At 43.9% G+C, this 12,067-nt stretch overlaps 1 protein-coding gene across 2 annotated transcripts in view; it reads right to left on the reverse strand.

Annotated features, from left to right (window-relative positions):
• Nucleotides 1-2,293: 2,293 nt before the first annotated feature.
• The window catches only part of DOCK2 (dedicator of cytokinesis 2), a 1,232,183-nt gene continuing 1,222,409 nt past the window's right edge, over nt 2,294-12,067 (reverse strand). For both annotated transcript variants that reach the window (XM_040442815.1, XM_040442808.1), the window contains exon 52: nt 2,294-3,422. In XM_040442815.1, the coding sequence (XP_040298749.1) occupies nt 3,351-3,422 (72 nt within the window). In that variant the 3' untranslated portion in view covers nt 2,294-3,350. The remainder of the gene's footprint in view (nt 3,423-12,067) is intronic.

Below are 12,067 nucleotides of genomic sequence, written 5' to 3' on the forward strand. Positions count from 1 at the left end.
TTGCATACCGATTAAACTAGGTATAAAAACATTATTTTTCCAATATATTTTTACTTCTGATTATATATATATATATATATATATATATATATATACAGTGCTGCCCATAATTATTCATACCCTTGGCAAATTTTGCCTCAAAGTTACTTTTATTCAACCGGCAAGTAATTTTTTGACGGGAAATGACATAGGTATCTCCCAAAAGATAATAATAAGACGATGTACAAGAGGCATTATTGTGGGGGAAAAAAATAAATTCTCAGCTTTTATTTACATTTGAGCGAAAAGTGTCCAGTCCAAAATTATTCATACCCTTCTCAATAATCAATACAAAAGCCTATTTTTGCCAATTCATCTTTAGCAATGAGCTCCAAATCTTTCAGGTTGGAGGGTCTTCTTGTCATCACCCTGATCTTTAGCTCCCTCCACAGATTCTCAATTGGATTCAAGTCTGGACTCTGGCTGGGCTACTCCAAAACGTTAATGTTGTTGTCTGCTAACCATTTCTTCACCACTTTTGCTGTGTGTTTTGGGTCATTGTCATGCTGAAATGTCCACTGGTGCCCAAGGCCAAGTTTCTCTGCAGACTGCCTGATGTTGTCGTTGAAAATCCTCATGTATTGCTCTTTTTTCATGGTGCCGTTTACTATGATTAAGTTCCCTGGTCCATTGGCTGAAAAACACCCCCAAAGCATTAGGTTCCCACCACCATGTTTGACAGTGGTGATGGTGTTCTTTGGGTTGAAGGCTTCTCCTTTTTTACGCCAAATGAAGGAAACATCATTGTGACCAAACAATTCAATTTTTGTTTCATCTGACCATAACACAGAAGACCAGAAGTCTTCTTCTTTGTCCAAATGAGCTTTTGCAAAGGCCAAGGAGCTTTTGTGTGCCTGGTCTGCATCCATGGAACCCAGCAGTGTGCAGTGTCCGTTGGATTGTCTGCCTTGAGACATTGCCACCAGCAGAGCCCAGATTCACCAGGATGGCCTTGGTGGTGATCCTTGGATTCTTTTTCACCTCTCTAACTATCCTCCTGGCCAGCACAGGTGTCACTTTTGGCTTCCGACCACGTCCTCTGAGATTTTCCACAGTGCGGAACATCTTGTATTTTTTGCTCAAATGTAAATAAAAGCTGAGAAATGTTTTTTTCCACAATAATGCCTCTTGTACATCGTCTTATTATCTTTTGGGAGACACCTATGTCATTTCCCGTCAAAAAATAACTTGCTGGTTGAATAAAATTAACTTTAAGTCAAAATTTGCCAGGGGTATGAATAATTATGGACAGCACTGTATATATTTATATATATATATATATATATATATATATATATATAAAGAAGAAGATCCGCAGCACTCCTTGAAAGATAAAATGTGCTCTTTATTCACACATCAAATATTGACAACGTTTCGGTTCTCTCTCAGAACCTTTCTCAAGTCAGGTGAACCCAGTTCACGGACAAGAATAGGCATTTCTACAATGGGCCGCCCGTTCCATTCCGCAAATTGCGGAAGGCACACGGGCGGCTTCCGTTCCGTTTCGTGTGCATGAGGCCTTTGAAAATGGTCTAAAGCTACGCCAGCAGGCAAGCTGGCGTAGTTTTAGACAAGTGTAAAGTCCGCCTAAGTTATGTAGATTTATGCCTCTACATCTTAGGCGGATAAACCTCCAGTGTCGGAGGGGCGAAGACCAGTGTGTAAATCTCCGGTCTACATAAATGTCCCCCTATGTATCTCCAATTTCTTTCACCACCCAAACAAATTATAAAGATAGAAGTGTAGATCTCTATTCCCTACTTATCTAGAATTGTCTAAAGCTGGATTAATTCTGGATATGAAAATAATTCTGTTTATTAGTTACAATATATTCAGACATAATAGCAAAATAAAGAGTCATCACCTGGGGCAGAAAATTTTTAAAATTGCAATTATAAGCTGTTTACCATGGTCCCTTTTCTAATGCACTATCAATCATTGCTGGTACAAATGACAACCCCAATTCCCAAAAAGTTGGGATGCTGTGTAAAATGTAAATAAATGTAAATAAAAACAGAATGCAATGACTTGCAAATCTCATAGATCTGTTTTTTTTTATAATATAGAACACATATCAGATTTTACGATTTCATGACAAAAAATTAACTCATTTAAAAATTGATGGCAGCAATGCATCTCAAAAATGTTGGGATGGGCAACAAAAGGTAAGAAAAAGAGATAATAAAAAAAATTGCTGGTGGAGCAATTTGCTACTGACTCACATGACAAGCTATACAAAGAGCATGTTATGGGCAAATGTTCACCAATCTGTAAAAAAATGCACTTACAAATTGTGGAACAATGTCAGAAAAAATGTTCCTCAGTGTAAAATTACAAAGACTTTGACTTTTTAGAGAATTTGGAGAAATTTATGTATGCAAGGGACAGGCTGACATTGAATGCTCGTTATCTACGGACTTTCAGTCAGTACTGCATTTAATTATGGCCAACTCTCACTTTAAAATGCACGGAGACAAAATGGAAAGCTTTTCTGTGGTCAGATTTATCAATTTTTTTTTAATTATTTTTGGAAATCACAGACACCATGTCCTTCATACTCAAGAGGGGGGTGGACAATCCAGCTTGTTATCAGCACACAGTTCAAAAGCCTGCATCTCTTATGGTATGGGGTTGCATTAGTGCTTATGGCATGAGCAGCTTACACATCTGGAAAGGCCTTAACAATGATGAATAATATATAGAGGTTTTAGAACAAAATATGCATCCAAACATCTTTTTTTTTTAGGAAAGGCCTTGCATATTTCAGCAAGACAATGCTAAACCACATAATGCATCCATTACAACAGCATGTCTTCAAAGAAGAAGAAGAAGAGTCTGGGTGGTGAACTGGCCTTCCTTCAATCCTGGCCTTTCACCAATAGAAAACATTTGACAAATCATGAAACAAAGACCTGGGGCTGTTGAACAGTTAGAATCCTACATCAGATAAGTATGGGACAATATTCCTTTCCAAAAACTCCATCAATTGGTGTCCTGACTTCCTAGACATAGACTCTGTTTGTAGACTCTATTGTTCCAACTTTTTTGAGATGTGTTGCTGCCATCAAGTTCTAAATGAGTTAATTTTTTGTCATGAAATGCTATGTGTTCTATGATCTATTGTGAATAAAACATGGTTCTATGAGACTTGCAAATCATTGTATCCTGTTTTTTTTTACATTTTACACACAGTCCCAACTTTTTTGGAATTAGAGTTGAATTTTAAGTAACGTCTCCACTTTCATAGATTAATACTTAGTATTTCAAGCTGATTTTACATGGAAACTGGATCACAATCTTGAAGACTACAGTCACAGGTTGATCGACAATGTTTCATTTTGCTGATCCATGGTCTTCCCATCATCAGTGACCCTGGAGGAGCGCTGTAAAAAGAAGTAATGTTAAATGTTTATTATTCATACTGCAAAGTGTATACAGTACAAAAAACTGACATGGCTGACCTGTAATTATACATAAGGTTTAAATAATTTTGTATAATATAGAGAACATAAGCCAGATTCTTAAATATAGTAGGATAAATTACAAAAAGGTTTGTGAATATATATTTATTAAAAAGCCAAAACGCATAAACCAAAAAAAAAAGACAAATCGGAGTAGGTCATTAGGGGTAAAGAGAAGGCAGAGCTCTTAACCACTTTTGGTGTTGCCTGTTTAAATGCTAATAAAGAGTGGCCACCAAAAATGTAAAATTGGGCAGAGCTAACCACTGAGTGGCCCAGATGTGTTTGAGGAGAGTTCCTGCTTGCATAGCTCAATTCCTTGCCATCCACTGACCAGAAACCCAATCCCGGCCTCCTTTCTTATATAGACAGCTCTTATGGACCTAGAGGATATAATCCATCTTAAATCTGGGTAGTTTTCTGTCTCTGCCGGGATTTGGCCTACCTTGAAACTAGAGCCTTGGCCTCAATTACTGTTGGGGATCGAGAACCAGAAGTAGTGGGGTGTAGGGGCACTTAGATGTCTGGAGATATAGCACCCAACTAATTCTCCCCTTGAGTGTCTGCTAAGTGAGCAGAAAGGTTCGGCTGGACTTACTGGGCTGGTGGATCGAGAAACATAGCCTGCAGTTGGGCCTGTGCACCAGGACTGACCATTAGTACCAGTGGCGACATAGTGGCACTTTCTTTACCGTCTGTTCCCATTCCACACCTCTAACATTTATACGCCGTTGCTAGGTCACACCTGCTTTACATTGGAGCTGTAAGAAGGTACAACCTAGTTGCTCTACTACCACTAAATGAAGAGAAGGATACTGCTGCACTCACAGTTTTCTTTGAAATGGTTTTATAGGCAGGGCCGGTGCTACCATAAGGCAGACCAAGCGGCTGCCTTAGGGCGCACCCTGGGGGAGGGCGGAAAAATGAACCTACTTTTTTTTTTAAAATCACTTACTTGTGAGTTGTGGCGGGGGAGAAATGTGACATTGAGGGTGTGAAATGTGACATGGGGGGAGAAATGTGACATGGAGGTGATGTGACAGAGGGGATTATGTAAAAAGGAGGGGGAGAAATGTGACATGGCAGGCTGATGTGACATAGGGGGGTGATTTGACATGGAGGGGGAGAAATGTGACATGGGGGGCTGATGGCTGACATGGGGGGCTAATGGCTGATATGGGGGGCTAATGGCTGACATGGTGGCATGATGGCTGACATGGGGGGGCTGATGTCTGACATGGGGGTCTGATCTGAGGCATTGGGTGTCTGATCTGAGATCTGATTAACATTGGGGGTCTGATTGCTGGTCTGACCTGAGGTGTAATGGAAAATATTTTTTTCTTATTATCCTCCTCTAAAACCTAGGTGCGTTTTAGAGGGCGAGAAATACGGTCCTCAAACCAGCGATTGTCTGAAGAAGAGAGAAGATACCAGGACAACACAGAGTAGAAGCCAGCTGCTGCAGACAGGACCAGGGCCAGGTGAGCTGTGAGGGGGGGGGGGGGGGCGCCAAAATGTAGCTTCGCTTGTGTTGGCAAAAGTCTTTGCACCGGCCCTGTGTATAGGTTTATTCACCAAGAAAGATGCTAAATTTCGACCTCCTACAGTCTTTGTCAAGCAATGTGATTGTATACTCTCTGTGAGGCGGTGACAGGAGTCATCTATGAGGGGAGCTATGCGTCGCCCAGAATGTTGTAGGAAGCACTCTAAAGCGGCTTGCTTACCAGGCATGTGCCACCAAGGTGCCCGGCCTTGGTGGAGTAAAAGTCTTAGTCTAGGTGTCCACTAAGTTAGCTGGTCAACACTGGTGAAATGTCCTCTTTAATTAATTTATTTTTGGTGTGATATGGGGGTCTGACTCTGATCTGAGGTCTGACATGAGGATCTGACTCTGATCTAAGGTCTGATATGGGGTCTGACATGGGGGTCTGACCAGGGGCGTAGCTAAAGGCTCATGGACCCTGGTCCAAGGGTTCAGCTTGGGCCCCCCTTGCCTCAGTGTTTTGTGGCTAGGGAAGCACATAGCCTTCATGCTGCCTGGGGCAAAAAATTGAAACAGTAGACCCCCCCCAACCCTCCCATGCCAAATTCTTGACCTAACCCCTTCCCTCCAGCCACAGCTATAACTTGACCAGCATGAACTTTCTATAATACTGGTGTCTTTCTATAATACTGGTGTCTTCTTATGTGGCCCAAGGGTCTTTGGGCCCCCTCAGGCTCCTGGGCCCAGTAGCGACTGCTACCTCTGCACCCCCTATAGCTACGCCCATGGGTCTGACTGATCTGAGGTATGATATGGGGTCTGATATGAAGTCTGATATGGGGGTCTGAGGATCTGATATGGAGATCTTAGGATCTGATATGGGGGTTCGATTTGAGGATCTGATATGGGGGTCTGAGGAGCTGATATAGGGGTCTGATTTGAGGAGCTGATATAGGGGTCTGAGGATCTGATATAGGGGTTTGATTTGAGGATCTGATATGGGGGTCTGACTCTGATATGAGGTCTGATAGGGTGCTCTGACTCTGATCTGAGGTGTGATATGGGGGTCTGACTGATCTGAGGCCGGATATAGGATTCTGATCTGAGGTCTGATATGGGGGTCTGGGAATCTTCAGGGTCTGATATGGGGGTCTGATTTGAGGATCAGATATGATCTGAAAGGTAAGAGGTATTTTTTTGTACTGGTACTGTCAAGAATATGATGTAGGGGTGCATACTTGTAGTAGCTATTATAGAAGTTTATGTGCTGTGTGTCTGTTGTATAAGGTGTAATTTCTGCTGGATAGAAGGGTCCTTCACCAAATGGCTGAGTGCTTTGAAGACTACATTCTATCCCAGCAGGGTGGAGGCGGGCAGGCTGGGACACGTGTGATTGCTTGTGAGCAGAATGTATATATGTGGAGTGTGCAACGTTTCCGGCTTACGTTAAAGTTGGTGGTGGCATATGGTGTTTGGGGTGTTGAGTCTGTGTGTGTTTGGGGGTGAACTACACACTTAGCGGCCTGAGTGTGTGGTGTGCGTGGAGTGAGAGCTTGGAGGTAGTCTGGGGCCCCTGGCAGACCCATCCCTGGTTGCAAGACGCAGGTGCGTACGTGACAAATTGGTGGCAAGCGGTGGGATGTTTTTATTCTGCTAGAGAATTAGTGCTTGGTTTACATGATTATACCCTGCGCTAAAGGACTGGCTGTGACCTTGCGAGGATCTACGGCAGTTCTACAAGGACGGACTCAGTGCTTACTGTGAAACATATACATACAGTTTCCCTCCCCAGTTTTTCTTTCCTATTTTTAATTTGGTGAAAACCTGCTTTCTGATATGGCGGCCTGTTACAAAAAGCAGACCAAAGAGGCTCTGGTCCAACTCTGCAAACAGAGAGGCATCAATGCCACAGGCAAAAACAGGACCCGGATGATTTTTGAATTGATGGGGCAAGACGAGGAGCTGCACCAGGTGGAAACGGCTCAGGGGAGCCAAGCAATGGACGGCACTGCTATAACTGTTCCTCCTGAGGACACCAACAGCACCAGTCCTCAGGAGGGTGTGGACTTAACTCTACAGTGCATTTTGCAACAAATAGGTGAATGTGACCCTAACATGTGCCTGCAGCTCATTACGCAACATCAACAGGCTGCAGAACGCAAAGCAGAGAGAGAGAGGCGGCAGAACGCAAAGCCGAGAGGGAGGCTGCAGAGCGGGAAAGGGCTTTTCAGCTACAAATGGCAAGAATTTAACAGAGCAGCAGTTCCCCACAAGCTCCATCTCAGGATGCACACCTAAGGAGACCCCGGGTGGACAACTTCCCTAAGTTAGAAGAGGATTGTGACTTGGACATTTTTCTCTAGAGTTTTGAGAAAACGTGCAGGCAGTAAAAACTGCCCCATGAGCAATGGGCACAGTATCGGACACCAGGGTTGAAAGGCAAAGCCCTGGATGCATTTTTGGCTCTTCCTGAAGAGCAAAATGGGGACTATGATGCGATAAAGGAGGCCATGATCAAAAAGTACAATCTCACCCCAGAGGTCTACCGTAAAAGGTTCAAGGGAATACAAAGAACTTCTACCGACAGCTATGCCGACATTGTGAGCAGCTAAAGGACTACCTTTCGGCAGTGGACAAGGGGACTATCTATTTCCACCTTTGATGAGTTGGAGGACCTCATGACCAAGGACCAGTTTCTCCATATCTGCCTTGTGGATGTGAAGCAGTTTATCTGCGACAGAAAGCCTAACACAGCAGACCAGGCAGCCCAAATTGCAGACTCTTATACAGCCAACAGGATGCACGACACCTGGAAGCCACCCGTGACAAGCTGGAAGGGAGGTAAGCAAGTGGGAGCTCCCACTCCCTCCCCCAGCCGATACCCAGGGCATCCTACTTCTACATCTGGGGCCCAGGAAACTAGGCCTGTTTTTACAGATCCCCGCAGAGGTTTTATCTGTAACAAGATGGGGCATGTGAGTGTCATGTGTCCCAATAAGAGAAGGCGCGCCCCTACCTCCCACCAACCATCTGTGCACCCCCCTTCTGTCCTATTTGTGACGGGGCTGAAGGGAAAGCTATGGATAACTTCCAGTCTGTTACCACGGGCTATAGGATTACATTTGTCTTCCGTAACACTGGAGCACAAGTGACCCTTGTGCGACCAGAGATGGTAAACTTGGCGGACATAATTCCAGGAAAGACCATGTCGGTGACAGGAGTGGGGGGGGGGGGTCAGCCCTGCTGTGCCCATGGCATGTGTATATCTGGACTGGGGAGCAGGCAGGGGACTGAGGGAAGTAGGGGTATCTGACACTGTCCCTAACAATGTGTTGCTGGGCATAGACATGGGGCAGATGTTGTCCCACTATCTGCCTATATCTCAAACTGAGGCCACTATTACCACAGAGACTGGTACTTCAGCAACAACATCCCATGATAACTTGTGGACATGTACCCACTTGGAGGGAGCACTAGGAAATGATGGCCAGATTGATATTTCACAGGCTGATGGTGAGGACTGTGTGCATGTTGCTGCTGTGACTCGTAGTCAGACTGCTCGTAACCCTCCAGCCACTGTCATGGATGATGAATCCCCCACTGGTAATTTAGAAAGACTCCTGTACTCCACTTGAGTTTCAGTATAAAGCTTTTATTTTGTGCGGTTCCAGTCAAAGAACATTTTCGGCTGAAAAGCCTTCTTCAGTATAACCGGATTGTGGCCGCATATAGTGCAAAGCTTACCTATTGAGGAGGGCCCCACTGGCTTACCTATTGAGGAGGGCCCTACTCTTACCCTATAGCCTCCTAATGTGATTATTCTCTCAGAGGATCCCATCTCAGTGTCTCGACTAGCGACCCCATCAAGCCATGGTCTGCAGATGGATAGTGCAGCTTTCCAAAAAGCTCTGCTAACAGACCCCAGCCTGGAGGCCCTGAAACGACTGGCCGAACAACCCCCTACTGAGTCTGACAAGGAAAGGGTGTACTGGAACCAAGGTGGGCCTGGGAGATGGTAGTTGAGCCAGTCTACCATGCCCATTCTAAAAGAGGGGGATGTCATGAATATGATGTGGAGGTGCCTACTTGTAGTTGCTATTAGAAAAGTATATGTTCTGTGTGTCTGTTGTATAAGGTGTAATTTCTGCTGGATAGAAGGGTCCTTCACCAAATGGCTTTGTGCTTTGAAGCCTACATTCTATCCCAGCAGGGTGGAGTCGGTGAGGCTAGGACTCTGCCAGCTACAGGAGATGCAGATGGACAGTTCTCCTCATGTTCCTGTCATATCTAACACCTCTGGCTGCCAGGTACTAGCTTCAAAGAAGCATCTGCCCCCCCCCCCCCCCTGATAAATCAGATACTGGAGGAAGGAGGCTAATTTTGGAGGGACATTTGAAAACTTTAAAACAAAGATTTCAATGTTCAATGCCCTCCACTCCCTTCATTAATTGTCCCCCAATGGAAGAACTAGGTTTTGGTTAGTCAATGACTGGGCCGACCGGAAACTGGAAACCAATCCTAGTTCTATAAAATTGTTGCATGGACATATTTTCAGTGTTACACCGTGTGGGAGTCACAGCCGAGCTGACGGTTAGCCATTTTCCTCCCCTTCTCCTGGGGCAGTAAGTTCTTATTTACTGTTTTTACCCATTTATTTTACTCTTACTGTTTTGTATGTTATTTTTACTTTGTCTCATCTTATATCTGTTTTTGTAACCAATGTCCGCCTTGACTAGAAGATCTCTTAAGTTCTTGGGTCTCCGTGTACAAGCTAGAATGGGATTCCTAAATTCTTCAACTGTGGGGAAAGCTTTGTGTAGGATGGACCAATGATTTCTGATACTGTTCAGCATCTTTTTATTGGTGGGATGGTAGGTATGAACAAATGGTATGCGGCTGAGTTTAGTTTTTGGTTTCCTGATGGCGGTAGTTGTCTCATCTCTAAGGAATTGTTCTGGATATCCTCTCTCTATGAATCTATCTTTCATCTCCGTGAGGCGTGTTTGTAGTTGATTGCTAGATGTAACAATGCGTTTGATTCTTGTGTACTGGGAGGTGGGGAGAGATTTCTTGGTATTCAATGCATGGAAACTTTTAAAGTGTAGTAGGTTGTTGCGGTCTGTTGGTTTTCGGTACAGGTCTGTGGAGAGGGTGTCTGATGGAGTTTTGATGACCGTTGTATCTAGGAAGCTGATGGATGTAGGGTCAGAATGAATGGTGAACTGTAATTCTTGATATATACTGTTGAGGTATGAGTGGAAGTCGTTCAGGGACTCCAACGAACCCCTCCATATGCAAAAAATGTCATCGATATAGCGTTTCCAAACGAGAACATGTTCACAAAAACGACTGTCTGGATAGATGAAGGATTCCTCGAACTCGGCCATGTAGCAATTTGCATATGGAGGGGCTACGTTGGACCCCATCGCGGACATTGGCCCCACACACACCATTCCTAGACAGAGGTTCCTCACAACACAAAAAACAGGGACCTTTCCATGCATTCACTGCCAACAATGTAGCAATGTACAAAAAGGTACCCATTTTCATCACCCCCAATCAGGAAAAAGCTTTCCCGTGAAAGGCTTTTTCACATGCGACTCGGCCTTTGTAGTGTACTTACTCAAATGCCCGTGCGGCAAAATTTACATAGGTGAAACGACCCAAAAAATACGTGACCGCATATGCCAACACAAGTCTTCGGTTAGACGCAAAAATCTATTACTCCCAGTACCGTCCCATTTTGAAACAGCCGGGCACCATCTATCACAACTTAAATACCAGGTCATAGAACAGATTTTACCCCACAGGAGAGGATATGATCGCATAACGCAACTAAAAAAACGGGAAGCATTTTGGATCCACAAGATGGACTGCTTGGAACCTAAGGGACTCAACAGAGACTACGAAATACAATGTTTTACATGAAATCCTGATCTGTCCCATGGTTATGATATAACAAGAGTTATTATGCATCTCTAATCATTTTCTTCTCCTTTCTCATAGGCTATATAATCAATGTCGGACTGCGACATATGACCAGATATCCTTTTCTCTCATATCCTTTTCTCTGATATTGAATCAAAAGCCTCCCTCTAATGTGGTAATAGATCCTGGGATTGTTTGTATAATATACACCTCCATCCACACTAGACATATTCTAGTATCTAAGATAGACCAAATCGCTAGGTGTGCACATACTGTCAAATAACAGTTATCTAGCTTAGCCTCCGACTGATAGATCAGGAGACTAGTAGTGGAACGCATCACTTCCGGATTCTCCTGGAACGCAGGGCTTTTCCGGTTACACGTGACGCCACATCCTCCCCACCATGTGACTAGTGGAACGCATGGTGGACCGCACGCTCCCGGCACATAGCGACACGCCCCCCCACGCTATTTAGAGACGCGCCTAGCATCTAAACAGAGCGCATCCCTAGAGAGGCGTGTGGACACACGCCATCACCTACTCAGCGCAGGATCTATTGACACAGCCTCCCACAGCGGTATTGGGTAAGTCTCTCCATATGTACACCACTAATAGGATCACTTATTAGTCCATCAGGCTTATTCTACCCACCCCCCCTGGGCACGATATCAACTACCTTTATGAGGTTAATATATAACCTTATCTCTTCTCTGTTCCAAGTGTTACCCGGAGTTTAGACCCATCACCTTTAGATCTTGGTCCACAACATCTATTGCTTCTCCTTAACATAGAGGTTTCCATATACACTGCTCTAACTGGCGATGATGATTTAAACTATAATGCTATGATTTAAGTATAAAGCTATGTTTCTTTTCTATGTCCCTCTTTAACTTCTGTCTTTTATTTTGCTTTTATTTTGCTTTGGTTCTGCTGAACACCAATACTGTATGGCAATGAATACGTATATACAATGCTAATAGCGTATGAGTAATTGTCTTATTAATAACATATATAAATATGTAACCAGATGTTGGTTTATATGTCCACTAAATTGTAATTGTCACTTTTCTATTGATATTGTCACAGTTTGATAAAGGCCAACTAGGCCGAAACGTCACTTTGAAGCCGCATATCAAAATAAACAGAAAACCATTT

The sequence above is a fragment of the Bufo bufo genome, chromosome 1 (genome assembly GCF_905171765.1).
Source record: "Bufo bufo chromosome 1, aBufBuf1.1, whole genome shotgun sequence".
NCBI classification, from domain to species: Eukaryota; Metazoa; Chordata; class Amphibia; order Anura; family Bufonidae; genus Bufo; species Bufo bufo.